This window comes from Fusarium venenatum, assembly GCF_020744135.1.
Source record: "Fusarium venenatum strain MPI-CAGE-CH-0201 chromosome Unknown EDB82scaffold_1, whole genome shotgun sequence".
Lineage (NCBI taxonomy): Eukaryota > Fungi > Ascomycota > Sordariomycetes > Hypocreales > Nectriaceae > Fusarium > Fusarium venenatum.
In genome coordinates, this window is record NW_027072129.1 from 7,257,186 (window position 1) to 7,275,359 (window position 18,174).

General features: G+C 48.8%; 9 protein-coding genes across 9 annotated transcripts; 5 read left to right on the top strand and 4 right to left on the bottom strand.

Moving 5' to 3' along the window:
* The first annotated feature begins 772 nt into the window (after window positions 1–772).
* EDB82DRAFT_489169 (uncharacterized protein) lies at window positions 773–1,955 on the top strand. The gene is made up of 2 exons (XM_025729672.2): window positions 773–1,376; window positions 1,460–1,955. The coding sequence occupies exons 1-2, from the start codon at window positions 1,186–1,188 to the stop codon at window positions 1,668–1,670; spliced, it is 402 nt and encodes a 133-aa protein (XP_025588874.1). The 5' UTR covers window positions 773–1,185; the 3' UTR covers window positions 1,671–1,955.
* Window positions 1,956–3,539, bottom strand: EDB82DRAFT_489170 (Uroporphyrinogen decarboxylase). The gene is made up of 5 exons (XM_025729671.2): window positions 3,400–3,539; window positions 3,287–3,328; window positions 2,703–3,238; window positions 2,253–2,643; window positions 1,956–2,201 (listed from the first exon to the last, which is right to left on the bottom strand). The coding sequence occupies exons 1-5, from the start codon at window positions 3,452–3,454 to the stop codon at window positions 2,125–2,127; spliced, it is 1,101 nt and encodes a 366-aa protein (XP_025588873.2). The 5' UTR covers window positions 3,455–3,539; the 3' UTR covers window positions 1,956–2,124.
* A 76-nt stretch (window positions 3,540–3,615) lies between these two features.
* On the top strand, window positions 3,616–4,466 carry EDB82DRAFT_489175 (Rab5-interacting protein-domain-containing protein). The gene is made up of 2 exons (XM_065608348.1): window positions 3,616–3,953; window positions 4,022–4,466. Exons 1-2 carry the CDS (start codon window positions 3,888–3,890, stop codon window positions 4,310–4,312), a joined length of 357 nt encoding a protein of 118 aa, XP_065465738.1. The 5' UTR covers window positions 3,616–3,887; the 3' UTR covers window positions 4,313–4,466.
* EDB82DRAFT_533423 (uncharacterized protein) lies at window positions 4,467–7,624 on the bottom strand. Its single transcript, XM_025729669.2, has one exon. It carries the CDS (start codon window positions 7,125–7,127, stop codon window positions 4,521–4,523), a length of 2,607 nt encoding a protein of 868 aa, XP_025588871.1. The 5' UTR covers window positions 7,128–7,624; the 3' UTR covers window positions 4,467–4,520.
* A 1,530-nt stretch (window positions 7,625–9,154) lies between these two features.
* On the top strand, window positions 9,155–11,056 carry EDB82DRAFT_489180 (uncharacterized protein). Its single transcript, XM_025729668.2, has one exon. The coding sequence runs from the start codon at window positions 9,379–9,381 to the stop codon at window positions 10,618–10,620; it is 1,242 nt and encodes a 413-aa protein (XP_025588870.1). The 5' UTR covers window positions 9,155–9,378; the 3' UTR covers window positions 10,621–11,056.
* A 109-nt stretch (window positions 11,057–11,165) lies between these two features.
* On the top strand, window positions 11,166–13,720 carry EDB82DRAFT_489182 (P-loop containing nucleoside triphosphate hydrolase protein). Its single transcript, XM_025729667.2, has one exon. The coding sequence runs from the start codon at window positions 11,200–11,202 to the stop codon at window positions 13,543–13,545; it is 2,346 nt and encodes a 781-aa protein (XP_025588869.1). The 5' UTR covers window positions 11,166–11,199; the 3' UTR covers window positions 13,546–13,720.
* EDB82DRAFT_489184 (acetate non-utilizing protein 9, mitochondrial) lies at window positions 13,721–14,471 on the bottom strand. Its single transcript, XM_025729666.2, has 3 exons — window positions 14,101–14,471; window positions 13,947–14,046; window positions 13,721–13,891 (listed from the first exon to the last, which is right to left on the bottom strand). Exons 1-3 carry the CDS (start codon window positions 14,311–14,313, stop codon window positions 13,812–13,814), a joined length of 393 nt encoding a protein of 130 aa, XP_025588868.1. The 5' UTR covers window positions 14,314–14,471; the 3' UTR covers window positions 13,721–13,811.
* On the top strand, window positions 14,468–15,860 carry EDB82DRAFT_71962 (uncharacterized protein). Its single transcript, XM_025729664.2, has 2 exons — window positions 14,468–15,059; window positions 15,120–15,860. The coding sequence occupies exons 1-2, from the start codon at window positions 14,607–14,609 to the stop codon at window positions 15,744–15,746; spliced, it is 1,080 nt and encodes a 359-aa protein (XP_025588867.1). The 5' UTR covers window positions 14,468–14,606; the 3' UTR covers window positions 15,747–15,860.
* EDB82DRAFT_72006 (inhibitor of growth proteins N-terminal histone-binding-domain-containing protein) lies at window positions 15,732–17,431 on the bottom strand. Its single transcript, XM_025729663.2, has 2 exons — window positions 15,872–17,431; window positions 15,732–15,814 (listed from the first exon to the last, which is right to left on the bottom strand). The coding sequence occupies exon 1, from the start codon at window positions 17,288–17,290 to the stop codon at window positions 15,974–15,976; it is 1,317 nt and encodes a 438-aa protein (XP_025588866.1). The 5' UTR covers window positions 17,291–17,431; the 3' UTR covers window positions 15,732–15,814; window positions 15,872–15,973.
* Between the last annotated feature and the right edge of the window lie 743 nt (window positions 17,432–18,174).

Below are 18,174 nucleotides of genomic sequence, written 5' to 3' on the forward strand. Positions count from 1 at the left end.
CCCAACCCATTGTTTACTTGGCCGAAAAGCTTTAAAAAAAAATTGGTGAGTTCCATGGGTACCAAGGTAGCTGACGGAGAATTTCACTGTCATACCTGCTTACATGAAAACTCATGGACATGGAATGGGAAAAGCTTTCGCGAATCTGGCCAATGATTGCAAGGACGCATCAAACATCATGCACAGTAGCTTAGTACTACAAGGTACAGACAGTACTGAGGTCCAGATCTCAAACTGCTCGCTTCCTTTCAGCTAGTGACCGAGTTTGACTGATCAAAAGCTTGTATTGGCTTCGTACATGTCAGGTATCCTGCCAAGATCTGGGGCAGCACGCGGTCTTCAAATTTCATTACGCAACCAAATTTGTATGACTGGACGTGGCTTCTTAGTGCAGATACTTAGTGGAACTGGTATACGAATACTTGGCTCTACTTGGTTCTACTTGTTCTAGACTTGGTGACTTGGCTGAGCTTTAACTGAGCCTCATTCTTTAAAAGACATGGGTGGGCTAAAAACAAAGCTTTTCTGGTCTACCTATGGTTTTCAAAGAAATTGAGGCATCGACTGGTTGATACGTCGCCAAACAAATATCGAGAGCAAGCCCAGCTTACGCCCAGTGAATTACAGAAGCTCGCCTCAATGAGAATCCTCCAGCCCAGCTTCGGACCAGCCTAACGTGCTTAGGTAGTGACCACAAGGTCTGGCCAGGCTAGGCTATTGGATAGTCTGTACACTTTTTGGCTGGGCGCAGCGGTTCCTGGCATTTGGTGGGTGGGAAAAGGGCGACTTAGTACATTAGTGGCCAAGTACCTATCGAATTTTTTTCTTTCCCCTGTTTTGTTGATCATGGGAACACGTCTTACAGGTAAAAGACAGGGCAGGGGAAATTTTTGGCACCGAATAACGACATCACGAGGACAGACTTGGCATTGAGTTAAAAGTGTCACCACCGCCGCCTAGAAGTAATGTTGGTCTTTCGTACTTTGTTTATCTGAACTACACTCTTTGCAACTGCAATTCTTTGAGAAGAATAAATAAACAGTCTTGTTGTCGGTCTGATCCAGAACTTGACTACTCAGTCCACTATATCACGGCCCACTCTCACTCACTCAAAGACAACCACAACTCCAAGTGGTCATCTCAACTTTCTCTCTCACATATCCAATAAACATCACTTCCAACAAAATGCTTGCCTCTCACGGTCGCGGCGGCGCTGGCAACATGGCCGACTCAGCCACCACAGAAAAGACAGACCCCAGCAAGCTCCACACTCCTGTCCTGAAGAGCTCCGTCGTCACTACCGGCCGAGGTGGTACAGGCAATATGGCCAAGAACGACGATCCTCGCGAGACTCGCAAGCGTCAAGACGTTGAAGCGTATGTTTCCCTTTCTACCCAATTCTAGTCTTTCTAGGGACCACCCCCTTCTTTTGAACTCGTTCACTGACTTTAGACAATAGTGTGCCCCGACGTCCTTCTTATGGTACTCAGCACTCTGGTCGCGGTGGCGCTGGCAATGTCTTCAAGGACAAGGACGTGCAACTGACACGCAAGGCCAGCAACGAAGGCGCCATCACCGACGACGAGGAACCCAGCTCTGCCACTTCTCCTAATGCCGGCGAGTCATTGGCTCAGAAAGGCAAGAACTGGCTTTTCGGTAAGAAGGCTTAACGAGCGAGAGCGTCTTCCGATCTCTCATCATCGTTCTAAGTCTCAAGAGCGAAACAGAAGTTTTCATGTTCTACTATCATTGGGTCTGGGTTTCTTTTCACAGCTTGGTGTTTTGGCGCCTTTGACATTGGACTCAGAAGAGGGGTTCTGGCTACTAAGTAATGTAGACCATACACAACACAAAATGGGGTAACGGACGGACATAGGATAGGCAGATGTAATACCTAAGAGGAGGGAACACAGAGATACCATCCTATCAAATACATTATATGCAATAAGAATAGATTTTCTCAATATTTTGCTCATAGGTACTGTTTCACTATGTTACATTTTTTCCAGGACATAGCTCTTGGTGTCCTTAGTCTTATGCTAACCCTTATTCTCTCACGCCTATTTCCACTCCTTTACAAAATCTCAAAATAATGCGAATGTAAAACATGTTCGCATTTTACCATCAGTTCTTCTTGGTAAGACGGTGGATTTCCTCAAAGTAGTGCTTAAGGTGATCAGGGTTCACGCCAGGGGTAATTCCTACCTTTGTTAGCACTCATCTTCATTAACTTCATATCGCTGAATACGCACCGTGACCAAGGTTGGCAATCCAGCCCTTGTTTCCGACCCAGAAGCCCTCGACCATCTCCTCCACAGCCTTGGTGATAGCCTCCTTGGTGCCATAAAGCACACCAGGGTCGGCGTTGCCCTGGAAAACGATGTTGCGGTCGCCTCGAATCTTGACAGCTTCCTTAGCGTCGTGCAGCCAGTCCATTCCAACAACGTTGTATCCCAGGTTACAGGCAGAGTCGAGTGCGTACCAAGCGCCCTTGGGGAACACGGTCATGGGCACCTTTTCCAAACCAAGGCTCTGGATCTTAGCAGGGAGCTTCTCTGCAATCTGCTTGAGATAAGGCTCGGAAAACTGACGGTACGAGGAAGGGCCAAGCTCTCCTGCCCACGAGTCAAAGACCATTACTAACTAAGAAGCAATTGTGTCAGTTATACACTGTCTACCACGTACGCTTTTGGGGATCTTACCTGAGCACCAGCCTTTACTTGCAGAGCCAGATGTTCGACACAAATATCAGCGATTTTGGAAAGAAGCTTCTTTGCCTCCTCAGGGTACTTGTAGATCCATGTCTTGACCTGCGCAAACAGCTTTGTGCCTCCGCCCTCGACCATATAACAGAACAGCGTCCAGGGAGCACCACAGAATCCGATCAAAGGCACTTGACCATCGAGCTTCTGGCGTGTCAGTGTGATGGCATCATAAACGTAGCCGAGCTCAGCAGCAACATCGACATCCTTGGCGAGAACCTCGCTGTACTGTCCGTCATCGGGAGTCTTGAGCGGGCTGGGGAAGTGTGGGCCCTTCTTGTCAACCATTTCGACAGTCATGCCCATGGCTTGCGGAATGACCAGAATATCGGAAAAGATGATGGCGGCATCGATGAGACCTGCAAATCGGCGGACGGGCTGAAGGGTAATTTCTGTTGCAACTTCGGGGTCGCGGCAGCATTCGAAAAAGTCTCGGTTGCCCTTGGCTTCGTGGTACTCGGGGAGGTAACGGCCAGCTGTCGACAGTTAAATAATGTTTATTCTTGATAGCAGTGTCTCTTTACCTTGTCGCATAACCCACATAGGAGGACGTTCAACGGTCTGGCCTAAGTCGCAACGCACAAAGTCTCAGCACAGCTCTCTCATGATTCTAGCAACCGAAGCGCTGATAACCCACCCCATGCTGTACGAAGCAACAGGTCGTTCTTGAGAGGTGCAAAGTCTTGCGTCATTGTGATTAATAAAATTCGCGAATAGAAGTTGTTACTACAGCTCAGGAAATAGAGGATTGCAAGTTACAGATCAGGCGGGATCTTTAAGAAGAAGTTCCAGTTAAGCTACCTATACTAACCTTATACAGAACCCCACCAAGCAATTGCCCATTTGGAATCATGTCAATGGAGGGGCGAGGGGTCCCTTCTTCATATGTCGGTAGCTGGACCAAGCTCTAGATTGGTTGTGTTGGTTGCTCGACTCCACTTCATTATTCGGTCCTCGGAACGTAGGACGGACCGACACGCTGTCATCATGGGCACAGTCAGTACCGCGCGTTGATAGCTTCATACGAGGATACGAAGCTATTCATAATTCCGTTGTTGTCCGAAAATATTCACCGACCAAGCGATTAATTAATACGATCCCGACCATTCTGTCATATTCGCAACAATGCCTTCTGAACGCGAACTCCAGATCAACCCAATTGTCCCTGAGTCTATGATTCACAACACCAAGGCCAGTAGCGACCTATCCATGATATCGATCGGCTCTGGAACATATCTGCTGACATTTTCTACGCACAGGCTCTTTCCAATCTCCACAGTCTCACTGCTTCCCTCTTCGGAGTCACAGCTGGAGTTCTCGGCCTCGAGTCCTACTACGGCTTCCTCGTCTACATCGTCTTCTCTTTCATCACCACTCTCCTTTTTTACGTCCTCAAAGTAGCCCCTGAATCGCTTCCCAAGGGTCATGCTCCTCTCGATCCTTCGCGGTTCTACCGAGGACTCTTCGATTTCTGGGTCGGCGGCATCTCCAATGGCATCTCGGGTTTCGTCTTGACGTGGACATTATTTTATGGATTGGTTAGGGCATAGGTCAACAGTACCAGGAATCTGCATCTACCTTTGGCGTCTTTGGAGTTATGATGAGAGAATTGTTAGAATGGCAACGCGGCATCCAAAAAATGAGCTGTGCCATAAAACAACTATTGTAGAATGAGAAAGTATACAAGTCAAAAACAAATCAGCAAATGCTACCGTCAATGCTACAACAATATTCTGAAAAACAAGCACGCTCAAATCGTTAGTCTACGATCTCAACGACCTTACCCACGAAACCCTCTAGCCCGGATTTATCCTGACTCCCACCTTCTAAAAGTATAACTCGTGAACCCATCTCTATCCATTCTCGGTGATGTAGAAGCTCCAGGCCCATCTCGACTCCGCCTTCACGCTTATCGCTCTCATTTCTAACATTATTCAAGTCAGGTTCATCGTTGAGGTTGAAAACCTCCTCCATCTCATCCGTGTACTCCGTCCCGGCGTGCCATCCGTTGTCTCGGTAAGATATTCGGCGGATGCGCGCTACCGTTCGAATGCTAGCAATGTATATGTTGACAAAAGAGCCAACGGCTAGCGTGTGAATGTCTGGGTCTTCAAAAACCGCCGTTAATCCGCTTGCAGCTTGCAACTTCAATCCAGTATCTGCCATATGTTTCGACGGTATTGCTAAGATCATGCCCCGGCGAATACGAGGAATCTCGGCGACAGCGGTGTGGTCTATATTGCCGTTCTGGGAACGAGTCGTTGGTGGTCGGATGTTGAGGCCAATTGACCCAGCTTGCCCGGCTTCAAGAGTTGAGACTGGAAGTCTCAGGTTACGTATGCTAACAATCTGAGCATCATGCCACTCCCCTGCAATTGCCGACGCAGATACAGCGTTCTTCATAGCAATGCGGGCCAGCTCTGCTGATGATGGATGCGAGATCGACAGTCCATAACTGCTTGGAGACTGTCTACCCTCTGGAGTCAACTCGCGAGGTTCGTCATCCTCTGGCGGAAAAGGCCCAACAACGATCTTGTCCCCAATGGAAAATTGTCCAAACCTGAGGTGGCCAGATACAACAATATCGAGGCCAGCCATTTCCCCAGAACCACTGGTCAAATTACCATAAGATGCTGATAAAGAAAAGGTATCATCGATATGAAAGAGGCACTTGGGTTGTTCCGGATTCAACGCCATGCCAATATAATCGCACGCTGTTGGTGTAGGTGGCAGTGGTAGGTTTTCCAAAAGTGCATGCAAAAGGCCAATTCCACTCCCCTTGACTGCACTCGAGAAAGCTATTGGAACAATCTCAGTCAGATTTCCACTCTCCGTGATTCCCTTCAATAAGTCCTTCACTTTGGCAGAGTCGTCATCGGGCACTCTGGTCAGGTCTCCCCCTATCTTCTGATCAGGCCGAAGGATTTTCGGTACACGCCCAGCTTCTTTGACGGCTGATAAAACCTTGTTGGTGATTTTATGCGCACTCATCTTGGAGGCGAGATCCATCTTGGTAACTACAACTGCCAAAGGAATGCCCAGTTTCAGGGACAGAGTCAGATGTGCTTTGACGAGATCAACACCGCCTGCTGAGACACCCAGGTCATTAGACACTCCTTGGCTCTTTGTGGCTACTTCCGTATCATCGGCCGCCAAACATAAGATGATCCAATGAGGAGCCCAGTTCATCAAACCACGAAGGACTGTGCGTCGATATCTTGGATGCCCCGCGGAGTCTGACACAAATACCAAGCGGCCACCTTCGGAACAGTCGTGGATATCTATCCAGGACTCAATGTTTCCATGGCTGCAGTTGAGAATTGACTGGCCCTTGTATCCGATGAGTTCCTGAGCTATCGAGCTCGTTACTCCTGTAACCATTTCGTGCCTATGCTTGAGCAAATTAAGGCGACTGTTGCCACGGCCATTGTCCAGAATCCCCGTTGATAATGTTCCCAGTAGACTCGATTTACCGGAGGTTGTAGGCCCAGTGAAAGTGACTCTCAATTGCGGTGTGGACGAACTACCACGGCTAGGCACAGCAACATTTTCTGCCGCAGAATGCTTATTGCAGGCGGTGCTGCTTTCTCTGTTTCCTCCGTCTATCAAACCGAGGTAAGGCATGACGAGTGCTTCGGCGACCCAGAGTTTGCCGCTTCTGATGACTTCATCTGGCAAGACTACATTACTGTCGATTGGTTCGGTAGACTCGGCCCATTCACAGTCACCGACGATGACTCTCCGACAAACATCGACAGTGCAGCCTAAACTTGCGGCCATGACTCTCAAAGTCGTAATACTCTCATCCATTTCGTCCTTGGTAAGGCCAACAAGAGTGCCGTCGTCGGCGACGCCTATTTCGTACAAAGCCCCTCTGGACTCTTCCAAACCGGGGACAAGTTTCCTGAGCTTCACGGGGGCAGTAAGATCAACGTTGTCGTCTGGAAGCTTGGGAAGTGCCAGTTCTTTGGAGCTGGACAAGTGATAGGGGGAAGATTGCTGTAGTCTCCACAAGAGCTGAGTCGTCAAGTGCTCGAGTCTCTGTTGTCGAGGCTGGCTGGACGCAGCGGGTGAAGGGACTGACGACTTGAGTCGTCCATGACGCGACTTGTTGGTTGTACTCATGCGCGTGAACACTCTCCGCGGTCGAAGAAGTAGATGAAGCTTATATTCCGTGGGGCCGTCTTGTGGCTCGGCTTGAAGTTTGGTCACTCCGTAGTCGGATAACAATCTGGATCCTGGCTGCCCAGGTGAATGAGAAACGTCTGAGCCTAGATGCCCAGTTTCATCCTTGCCAGAATCACCGAGCTTCATCCAAGGAGATGAGACCCTTGGAGGATCTGGATCATAGGTGAAGACAGACATGGCTGTTCCGATAGCGGATGGCAGCTCCCAAGGCGAGGAAGAGGAAAAGCAGACCAGGTTCAGGATTAGAGTGTTTTTAATTAAGTCCTTTAAGTCAAGATATTGATAATGATGGGCGCTGTAATAGATGTGATAATGTGGCGGAATGTTCAATGGCGAGAAGAGGGAGTTCGTAGTGTATTCGAGTTATCATCTTGCTAATAATTCTAAGAAATGCTCTGAGTCGTAATAAGAGATCGGTGATAATGAAACGATCACGACTCTAGGGAGGGCTGTGTTGAGGCGGTCAGTTGCCGGCTCAGGAGATTTAAAGCATGACGTAAATCAGCAAGGTAGATGTTATCCGCAGGTTGTGATTAAATAAAAGTCGATGAGAAAAGTCGAAGCAGTATGTGACAAAGCGCAACGCGCTTTTTGTAGTTGAAACAATGACTGAGATAAAAATGGATGGAACTCAAAGTCAAAATATCCAACAATACCTACTCACACAGGCTGACTGAAACGGAGAGGAGCGAGTCAGAGGTGACGCATCGGCGAAGTGACCAATTATAAGAGCTGCCCTTAACAGAGAAGGTGCGGAGAATCCATGTCTCAGTAGTGCTATGACCTCCACTGGCAGTAGGGTGTAATAATGGAAGCTCCTTTCGCCATCTTCAAAAGAACCTACCTTAGTACCTCAGTACCTGATGGATGGATTAGTAGGATTAGCCTGTCTCATGGGGATCAGTTATCATAGCTATTACTCTTATCGGATGCTCTTCTGCTGAATCATCGACTGATTCCTACCTATAAATTGGCCTTGCGACGTTTCTCTCCCTAGCTTACTCTTTATTTCAGTGCACATATAATAAATGGATGTATGTATTGATCATCAACTCAATCTCTAAATAGATCAATGACGGTCTTGGGAACGCGTACACGTTACTGTGGATAAAAATTGACTTGAATTCCAGGTTGGCATCGCACATTCGTTCTGGATACCAGGTTGAATCATTCAACTAGGGTGATACAAAACGCTACACAACTTCAAGTTGATAATACCAGCTATAATATGTATCATTTCAAAGACTTGACTGTTAATAAGAGGTCAAAGACGACGTTCGATGCCAGGTGTTCATGATCAATTCCGAAGCGCTGGCTGAATCTCCATTCCAGACCCCTTCTAGAACACGGTATGTGGCACAAGATTTGCTACTTATGAAACTATATTGATACGGGAGTTTAGCTTAGATACCCGCAGTGTTTGCTAGACAATGGCTCACTTCACTTTGTTTAATGCAACATTTCAACCAAAATCCACATCCATTTTGTGCCCAAATGGCATTCTGTATCCTACAGCATGTACTGAGCTGATAAACAGGTTGACCAAAATAGCAGATGCAGAGGCCGCCACAACCTAGCTGACGCATTAAAGGCTGAGCCACCTACCCTACTCGATGCCTTAGTACATGTTCGCATTCGCGGTCAAAGTATCCTTGCAGTTAGTAGGTTTTGTTCTGTATAAACTTTGGGCTTTTGTGTTCACCAGGTATGGTCATTGCTGGAAGACCTGAATCACAATCTCAATGGCTTAGTACATACCTCTAACATACTCCTACCCACTGTTGACATACTTCTGTTAAGAACTCAGGAACTTGCATAGAGGACTTCCAGTTCCAGATTGCGGCTGTAACACCAGGGGCTCGGTATGGATCCATGCATCTCAGGCGCTTGCTAGGTTGTTGGGCGTCTATCCAGGGCATCCATCGCATCCTTATGTAGGTACCTAGCGAAAGGTAATAAGAACACAAATGCCCTGTAAATCCAAACTTCCTAACAATCTAGGACTGACGAACGCCTGATCCATCCCCAAAACGATGCTAGAATTAAATGGATAGGCACGCCATCCATGACATTCAGTCTACCAGCCAACCAGTCAAGAAAACCCAAAGGTCGCCCGGGTACGTATTGCGGGCAGTCAGGTACACAGGACACCGCCCCCAGGGTCCGCCCTCCCCCACTAGTAACAGAACCTTAGAAGGTCCCTGGGAGGTAGTACCCAGCCAGGTATGGGTGTGGGAAGCTAGCACCCATGGAACTGCCGTTCATAAGTCAAGGCAGCCCAGGCAGCGCTACCATCCATCCTCTCGTCTCCTTTCAGCTTCTGACATCCATAATACTCCTTTCTTCTTCTCTTTTCCCTTCACTCGAAGACTCATCTCGACAACAATCCGATTTCGCTTCATATTTAAACTCTTAAACAAAATCCGCCATGAAGAAGTTTGGCTTTGGAAAGAAAGGCGATGACGGCGACGACGCCAGCCGCCACGCCCTATTCGGTCGCAAAAAGTCGTCTCAGTCTGTCTCTTCCGACAATCCCTACGCCAAGCAAGGCGGCAAAGATCCCTACGCCGATGATGCAAAGTACGCCAACGTCACTCCTTACCAGCAAGCTCGCGCTGGTCTAAACAATGGCCCTTCCCCTGGCCCCGGTGCTCAAGCCGCCAATTCTTATGGCGCCCCTCCTCCTGCCCAGGGAGGCTATAACTCTCAGCCCCCAAGTGGTTACGGTGCTGACCGATACGGATCTGGAGGTGGTTATGGTGGAAACCGATATGGCGATGCTCCTTCGCAGAACCGCCCTGCTCCATCTACTGGTCCAAGAGGTCCGGGTGGTTATGGTGGATTTGGGCCCAGCGAGCCTGACAATAACCGCGATGACCTCTTTGCCGGTGCTCAGCAACGCCAGGCCCAAAAGCAGCAACCAGCCAACAACGGCCCGCAATCGGGGGCTGCTGGTGGCTCCTACGGTGGTTATGGCGAGGAACGCGAGTTGACTGCTGAGGAACAAGAAGACGCTGAATACCAATCTATCCTTGCGGAGAAGCGGCAACTCCAGCAGGAGAGTGCCTCTTCGGTCAATCGCTCAGTGCAGATGGCTCGTCAAGCCAACGAAGTTGGTCGTGCCACTCTCGCTCGTCTGGGAGCCCAGGGAGAGCGACTTAACAACACTGAAAAGCATCTTGATCTGGCTGCCAACCAGAACAAGATTGCCCAGGATCGAGCTGCTGAGCTCAAGACACTCAACGGCAGCATGTTTGCCGTTCATGTGAGCAACCCTTTTACCTCCAAGCAGCGTAAAGCCAAGGCGGACGAGGAAGTTATGAACCGCCACCGATCGGAAAGAGAACAGCGGGAGGCTACTCGCCGCGATGGTTTCACAGCCAATCAGCGCATGGAGAACAACTTCAAAGATGTGGACTCTGCTGCCCGACCACGACAACAACCACGCAAAAAGGATTACGGAAAGTTCAACTTGGAAGACGAAGAAGGAGCCGACGAACTTGAGGACCAGATCGATGATGGTATCAACGAACTCGAGGGTCAGGTGTCCATGATGAACATGGTCGGCCGAGCTATTGGAAAGGAGGTTGATGCACAAAACAAGCAGATCGATCGTATTATGGATAAGGCAAGTCGCTTCTCGCTTCAACCAATCTGGATTCACTGCTAACTTAGAGGACAGAGCGATCGTGTTGATGATGCTACAAGAATGAACCGAGAACGCCTGGCCCGTATCAAGTAAAAGGGGCTCACACAATATGATGAAACATAGAAACGATCTTGGTTTGGGAAGAATGAGCGACGGCTTGATGTGCCCATTCAAGGTATCTACACCGCAAGATGGCAGGTCCAGTTTTGATTTGGCCTTGGACTGTAATCTAGGCCGAGCACGCATAACCGCGCTCTAGGAGCAGTGTAAGAGATGTGAATATGGAAATGAACTGGGCATCGTTTATATTTGACTTTGACTGATAATGTTAAGGTCTTTACCACAAAAGCTCAAGTGAAATGAGATGGCAATCTGTTAATCTTGTATCTCTAAGACCAAAGAACTTATTACAAGGTTTTATGATAAAGCCTATAAATGGAACGAAACAGCATTCATGATGGGCAAATGAACATATATGCTAGTGTGCACAGTGTGTAACCATCATAACACTGTATACTCACTTAAACATGCATGAAATTTTCGAGAGTAAAAACCACAGGCTTTAATGAACCTGTAAGAACACGAGCAACTATAAACACAATGGCAACCGACAATAATTCTAGGCCTCCAGCTAAGAAGAGAAAAACCAAGTCAAAGGATTCGAATGCTTTGACCGTCGGAGGAAAAGTCATTTCCTTAGAGGGTTACCTCACAGCGCCCCCCAAGCCTAAACAAGTCGATGCAAAGGCATCGGAAACAACAGGCAGCGAGACCCCAACAACAGTAACAGCTACCACCGTACCAGAGAAGAAGAAAGAGAATTCGCAGCAAAGGCCAGCCAAAAATCACAAGGACTACCAGGTCAAAAACCGTTACAATGAAAAGGCACGAAGTCGAGAAGACCCGAAACTACTCAAAACTCGCAAACAGCTTCCCATCTGGCAGTATCGCGAGGACATCCAGCAGGCGCTGCGAAACAACAGCGATGTTCTTGTTCTAGTGGGCGAGACAGGTTCCGGTAAAAGTACACAAGTCCCTCAGTTTCTCTGCCAGGAGCCCTGGTGTAGGCGGCAAAGGATCAAGCTCGCTGGATCAGACGAAGAAATTTCAGTTGGGGGCGCGGTTGCTATTACACAGCCTCGACGAGTCGCCGCGACGACGCTGGCCCATCGAGTTGCCCAGGAAGCCGGAACCCCCTTAGGAAAAGGCCGACCGGATGGCTTGGTTGGTTATTCAGTTCGATTCGACCATCAAGTGCCGAAGGGTTCGCGGATCAAGTTCCTGACTGAGGGTATGCTGCTCCAAGAACTGCTGCGAGACCCAAATCTCAAAAATTACAGCGCTATTGTGGTTGACGAAATCCACGAGCGGAGTCTCGACGTCGATCTCCTGGTCGGTTTTCTAAAGCAGATTCTCTCTAGCGATCTGTCTGGTCGCGCCGGCATTCCTCTCAAGGTCGTCATCATGAGTGCCACAGCAGACGTGGAGGGTATCCAGGAGTTCTTCAAAGATGTTCGCCCCAAGACGCAAGACGAGAATTTGCTCCAAGTTCTCAAGATCAAAGGAAGACAATATCCGGTGACGGTTCATCATGAGCCACGACCAGTAGCTGACCTTCAGGACGCGCTTCTCAAAACGATATACAAAATCCATCTGCAAGAGCAACTTCCTGGAGACATCCTCGCTTTCCTGACAGGCCAAGAAGAAATTGAGGTGGCGCAAAAATTAATCGAAGAATACGCGGGAACACTGGCATCGAACGTCCCCAAGATCAAGGTCTTCCCGTTGTATGGTCAATTATCGATGGATGCACAACGCGAAGCATTCCTGCCTCTCAAGGCATCGTTTACTCGAAAGATCGTGTTGGCAACAAACATTGCCGAGACATCAGTCACTGTACCCGGAGTCAGATACGTGGTGGACTGTGGAAAAGCCAAGGTGAAGCAATACCGAACTCGTCTTGGTATGGAATCTCTCCTCGCCAAGCCTATCTCAAAGTCGTCTGCTGTTCAACGAACTGGTCGAGCTGGCCGTGAAGGCCCAGGTAAATGTTTCCGCCTGTACCCAGAAGCGGCTTTCAAGACACTACAAGATTCCGATCTTCCGGAAATTCTTCGCAATGATGTCCTAGGGGCGGTATTGACTATGAAGGCGCGCGGGATTCAAGATGTTTTGGCGTTTCCTCTTATGGATCCACCAGAAACAGAAGCAATTGAGAAGGCACTCATTCACTTGCATTTCCTTGGAGCTCTAAACGATGATGGCACCATCACAAAGACTGGTGAAACGATGGCCCGTTTCCCCATATCTGCGCCTCTGGGAGCTGTGCTGCTTGCTGCTGCTAATCCTGAGTTTGACTGCGTGGTTGAAGCAATCGACATTATTTCCTGCATCACATCTGGCGAAGACATCTTTTTGAGTATACAATCTGAAGAGGCACAGGAAGAGGTTGAGACCTTTAGAAAGGAGCTTCAGCGCCGTGAGGGAGACATCATTACGTATCTCACCACCATTCAGCAGTACACGGCCGAAAACGCAGACAGAGTGAATTGGTGTAAGCAACGGAAGATCAACATGCGAAACATGAGACAGGCTTTGAACATTCGAAGGCAGCTTCGCGGCATGTGTCTCAAGGAGAAGCTTTTGGATGAAGCTCCACCAGCTGATCCCCAGCCGTTTGTACCCATCTCACCTGAGCGCGCAGAGCAAGTCCTCAAGTGCTTCATGCGAGGCTTCGCTCTGAAGACTGCAATGCTGGCTCCCGATAGTAGTTACGTCACTGTTCAAGGCAAGCACGTTGTGGCCATTCACCCAGCTAGCGTGCTACACGGGCAAAAGAAAGAAGCCATCATGTTTCTCGAGCACGTTTATACTAATAAGAACTATGCAAAAAAGGTCAGCGCCATTCAAGCAGTATGGATTGCAGAGGCATTGGAAGGAAAATGAGCAGTTAGATGCGAGGGATCTGGGAAGAATACATGATAGATAGCCATGTGTCATTTGCGAAGATATAGGGAGATAACGAGAGGTCTATCCAACTCCTTATTCATTCACACTATCTTTTGTTCATTGCGACCATCTAGTAAGCTCTACATCACTATGTGTCATCAGGACATCGATTATGCATGTAAATGCTCAATGAAATTCAAGACGAAAGATTTGCTCGATCAGTCGTACAATATATGTCTACAACATGTATAATATCCAGGTGTCTATGATTCCTGCTCACCACCCTCTTTACCTCTGTTTTGAATAGCCTGCATCAGCTCGTATAGTTGATGTATTTGCTCATCTTTCATGGAATCAGTAACAGGTCTGCAAGATGATACTCGGTCATAGGCGCTCACCACTCATCTTCGAGAGCTTCTGCTCATCTAGCTTATCACCTACCCACTGGTCACCCTCGATCTTTTGCGCATACATCTGCCACTCTGTCAAGAACCCAATCTATTCTCTAGGTCAATCTCTCTCTCCTCATAATTCCTCTTCAAATCAACATACCAGATGAGCCGGGTTATCCACCTTTCTATGCGCTCTGAACTCAGCCTTGATGTACTCATCTCCGAGAATTCTCATCTCAGGCGGTAGATGCTTGCGATGGGCACGTAGGAGTCGTCGATACAAGGGAATAGGAGGGAGGAGAGCCATGGGGTTTGGCTTCAGACCACGCTGGGTAGTGGTGGCTGATGCCAGTCTTAACAAGGACGGACGCATTTCGGACAATCGGGAGAGGTTATTCCTGTGATGTCCTTTTATAGTTATAATATAAGTTTAAAGCTCAATCGTGGTGACGTTGGCAACGGTGAAGAATAAATCATTGAGATTGACGACGGATAGAACCGCGGGAGTCGATGAGATTCTCAAAGACAGTGTCCGGCACATTACCACTCACTAACTTTGTCGCCCCTACGCCCCACTATACTACCACCTAACACAGTGCACACACTCACAACTTTTTGCCATTACTCACTTCAAGAGAAAACAGATACGAATAAACACCATTCGCCATGTCTTTCTCATTTGGATTCGCAGGCGACGACATTTCTGACGATGAGCAGAACTCTTCAACTGTCAAGCCAACAGTCCCAGCTCCTGCAGCCACCAGCAGTGCATTTCCTGTCGCAGGAAAACCTCAGCTTCCACCAACTCTCCATCAACTGTCTGATCTTCTCGCCCAGCAACCGTCCAAGATCGCTTACGGTCTTCTAGATGTTGAGCTTGACGATGGAACTAACGTTCAGTTACCACGGAGAGAGTTGTGGGATGTGAGGGTGCAACTGATGGCTGAAGAGGAGGATGTCGCTGGAGTGCAGTCCGAGGGTCTGGGTAGTCATGATGTAAAAACGGGGGTTTATGAGGGCGGCTTCAAGAGTTGGGAGAGCAGTGTTGACCTTGTCAAGGTTCTGGCCGCGAATAAGGCTGTCTCAACGCTGGAAGAGAAACCTTTTCGAGTTATGGAGGTAAGTAGAGAGAGGACAATGTGTGTACTAAGTATGGTGTGTCTAACTCTACCCCAACAGCTTGGATGCGGGACTGCGTTACCATCTCTGGCCGTCTTTCAATGGGCCATGACCTCGAAATCAGAAAAGAAGCCTCTGTCTCTCATCTTGGCGGACTACAACCCTTCAGTCCTCCAACTGGTCACTCTTCCCAATTTCATTCTCTCCTGGGCTCTTAATAACACTCAGCTACCTGCTCTCCAAGAAGCCTTTTCAATCGAGGGCGAAGTCGAGCTTGGTCCCGATGTCCTTGCAGCTTTTCAACAGTTCCTCCAAGAATCAAACATCACACTTTCTTTCGTTTCCGGAGCATGGTCACAAGAGTTCGTGGATCTCCTCTACACTCTACCTTCGGGGAACGGTCAGCCAAACGCTACATTGATCTTGGGCGCCGAGACAATCTACTCGCCGTTTGCCCTCCAAGCTTTCCTTGAGACTCTCTTCTTGATCCTAGAAAGGGAGCGAGGTACTGAGGGCAGCCAAGCGGGCGCCTATGTCGGCGCAAAACGTTTGTACTTTGGTGTTGGCGGTTCACTCGACGATTTTATTGACAAGGCACGTCAAAAAGGTGCCAAGGTAGAACAACTGCGAGAAGAGGCGGAGGGGGTTAGACGTGGTGTCGTCGAATGCGTTCTCGGGCCTGCGTAATGTCTCATAAGAAAGTCAAATAGAAGGATGATTAAACGATTAAAGTAACCAGAGTATGTTCCTAGTTTCTGCTCTTTCAACTCAAGGGTCAGATACTGGCTACTCGAAGCAGTATGGGTATATACCACCCCGTTAACGCTGGTGCCCGCCCATCTTATCAAGTGTGTGTTACTTTGTTACCAAAGCACTCGATTTTGTCCCTTCCAAAACCCCCTATATAGCCAAGGCTACTTGCTCTTCTTAAACTTCTCAGCGCACACTGGACAGTACCACGTCCCGTTGGGCTCGCTTTTGAGACCGACGCAGGACCAGTGGAACCACTCGTAAGGACAATTATCATTGTCGCATGCAACCATATCGCCGTAGCTAACGTTATGGCACAGGCAATATTTCTTGTCGTCGCCAGCCTCTTCGTCGTCTTCATCAGCATCTCCTAGTATGTCATCGCCGTCCATATCTTTGCCGTCGGCCACGGGTGTACCCCTTGATCGACCGTCGGCGCCCTCTTCTTCTTCCCCACTACCGCTGTCGACATCCGAAAGCTCACTATCATTCGTTACCGCAGGGGAGTTTCGGTTCGAAGCCTTCTTTACTCGCGATAGGTTCGACTTGTTGGGCATCTTTTTTCTTGCTCCACCTGTCGGGGTACCTCGACGCCCGCCCACTGTTCCTGTTGACTTGACAGAACCAGCTCTAGGACCTGCACTTCCTGCCCTCGCCAGCCCTGCTCCTCCAGGTGCACCTCCCTTAGGGGTGCCTGGACCGAGCGAGGAATGTCTTGCCAAACCACTAGACGCAGTTGGCAAAGTACCCAAAGCAGGGTTTACACGAGGAGCTCGTTTCGTTGCAGGCCCTGCAGATCCCTCTCTTTGTCTGTTCAGGATTATGCTAGCCGCAGGTGTTGCAGGAGCGGATGCGGCATGCTGCTGAGCCTGTGCGTGTCGGACATTTGGATGATTGGGAAGTCGAGCGAGGGTAGGATTTGAAGAGGTTTGCGCGGCGGCGGCGAGAGGAGTGGATGGGCCAGCGGTAGTCGTCATGTGGCTCGCTGGGTTGATGGCACGAATTGAGGGAGCGGTATGGTTTGCGGCGCTTGGTCGGAGCAAGGATGGGACCTCGTCGGGGTCAGTAAAACCAGGTTCGGCTCTGTCGTAAAGCTGCTTTATCTGAGAGTCCAAGTTCCGTAGATGCTTGTCCATTAAGAGCTGCATCTTCTGGTGCAAAACGATCTTTTCCTGCGACAGCTGATCTGCTCGAGCATAATTCTCGCGAACCTGGGCTCGAAGAAGCTCCTCCTTAGGGTTTGGCTCGTGGCTTCCATTGGTCTTTATCCATTTTTGAATCTTCCCGTCGCGATCCTCGATTATACGCACACACTCGTTATATTGGCGGTCTTTGTCGGCAACCTCGCTTTGGACAAATTGGATCTCTTCGGGGAGATTTTGGACTCGATTGATCCAATCTTCGAGGATTATGCCGGGATCGAGGGGCTCGGCTTGAGGCATCCTCTTGACGAAGTCGATGGACAAATCGTCTCTAGGCATGATTATTAACGATGAGAATGCGACGCGATAAGAGCTAACAGAGAAATGCGGTTGCGACAAAGTCGAAGCTCTCAAAAACCGTTCGACAGATGGTGCTGTACCGTCAGGCCAGTGAACGTATGTATTTATGTGTGAACGGATGCAGATCAAGAAGAATAGAAGAAGTATGAGACAACCCGACAAGTGGATTGGTCTGTTCTTGGTCAAATCAAGACAAAAGGCAGGACAAGGAGTGACTTTTTAGAAGATGCAAGGCAAGTGGTCCCGTAGATACAGTGGACGCAAATTTCCGAAGCCAAACAGCAGAGGAAAGAGCAGGGGGCAGGGGGGAGACTTTGGCTGTCGCAAGCAACGCCAGAAGCAAAAGCAAGCCCAGATTCAAGATACAAGATTCAAAGAACGCAGAGAGGAATCAGCATGAATGACTCGGCTCAGCTCACCTCAATACCCACTTGCACTCGCTTGTTCCTTTTATTTGAGATGATGATTTTGAGTTGGATTTGACAACCGTAAGAGTCGCAGTGCTCAGTCAGCGCAGCTCAACTAAAGTAAGAGAATACAAGAAGCAGCCTTGGATTGATGTTTGTTCTCTTCTCTTTCGAAGGAGCGCTTTCTTTGAATACGATACGATGAAGAATAGGAAAAAGGTGGAGGCATGAGGTTGGTGTAAGTTTTGTGAAGTAGCAAGCAACCTAAAGAGGTCAAGTGACGTTTAATCCCCTTCAGCGCCAGCCTTTCAATCACCGCCACATGCTGCAGCCACAAGTCTGGGCTGCCATTGACTAGACTTTATACGGTATAGATAGATCAAGATGGTGGAATCTGCAGGTGGTTCCTGGCAATTTCCATCCAACGACAAGTCTCTGAAATTGAGAAAGCAAGGG

Excerpts from the sequence above, each read along its gene's own strand:
- EDB82DRAFT_489170 (XM_025729671.2), bottom strand. The coding sequence starts at position 3,454 with ATGACGCAAGACTTTGCACCTCTCAAGAACGACCTGTTGCTTCGTACA. Across the intron at positions 2,644-2,702 it reads AAGTAAAGGCTGGTGCTCAG|TTAGTAATGGTCTTTGACTC; the intron begins GTAAGATCCCCA and ends ATTGCTTCTTAG. Across the intron at positions 2,202-2,252 it reads GATTGCCAACCTTGGTCACG|GAATTACCCCTGGCGTGAAC; the intron begins GTGCGTATTCAG and ends TAACAAAGGTAG.
- EDB82DRAFT_489184 (XM_025729666.2), bottom strand. The coding sequence starts at position 14,313 with ATGCGTCCGTCCTTGTTAAGACTGGCATCAGCCACCACTACCCAGCGT. Across the intron at positions 14,047-14,100 it reads TGGATAACCCGGCTCATCTG|ATTGGGTTCTTGACAGAGTG; the intron begins GTATGTTGATTT and ends CCTAGAGAATAG. Across the intron at positions 13,892-13,946 it reads GAAGCTCTCGAAGATGAGTG|ATGAGCAAATACATCAACTA; the intron begins GTGAGCGCCTAT and ends ATTCCATGAAAG.
- EDB82DRAFT_489169 (XM_025729672.2), top strand. The coding sequence starts at position 1,186 with ATGCTTGCCTCTCACGGTCGCGGCGGCGCTGGCAACATGGCCGACTCA. Across the intron at positions 1,377-1,459 it reads AAGCGTCAAGACGTTGAAGC|TGTGCCCCGACGTCCTTCTT; the intron begins GTATGTTTCCCT and ends TTTAGACAATAG.
- EDB82DRAFT_72006 (XM_025729663.2), bottom strand. The coding sequence starts at position 17,290 with ATGCCTAGAGACGATTTGTCCATCGACTTCGTCAAGAGGATGCCTCAA.
- EDB82DRAFT_489182 (XM_025729667.2), top strand. The coding sequence starts at position 11,200 with ATGGCAACCGACAATAATTCTAGGCCTCCAGCTAAGAAGAGAAAAACC.
- EDB82DRAFT_533423 (XM_025729669.2), bottom strand. The coding sequence starts at position 7,127 with ATGTCTGTCTTCACCTATGATCCAGATCCTCCAAGGGTCTCATCTCCT.
- EDB82DRAFT_489180 (XM_025729668.2), top strand. The coding sequence starts at position 9,379 with ATGAAGAAGTTTGGCTTTGGAAAGAAAGGCGATGACGGCGACGACGCC.
- EDB82DRAFT_71962 (XM_025729664.2), top strand. The coding sequence starts at position 14,607 with ATGTCTTTCTCATTTGGATTCGCAGGCGACGACATTTCTGACGATGAG. Across the intron at positions 15,060-15,119 it reads AACCTTTTCGAGTTATGGAG|CTTGGATGCGGGACTGCGTT; the intron begins GTAAGTAGAGAG and ends CTACCCCAACAG.
- EDB82DRAFT_489175 (XM_065608348.1), top strand. The coding sequence starts at position 3,888 with ATGCCTTCTGAACGCGAACTCCAGATCAACCCAATTGTCCCTGAGTCT. Across the intron at positions 3,954-4,021 it reads CTATGATTCACAACACCAAG|GCTCTTTCCAATCTCCACAG; the intron begins GCCAGTAGCGAC and ends TTCTACGCACAG.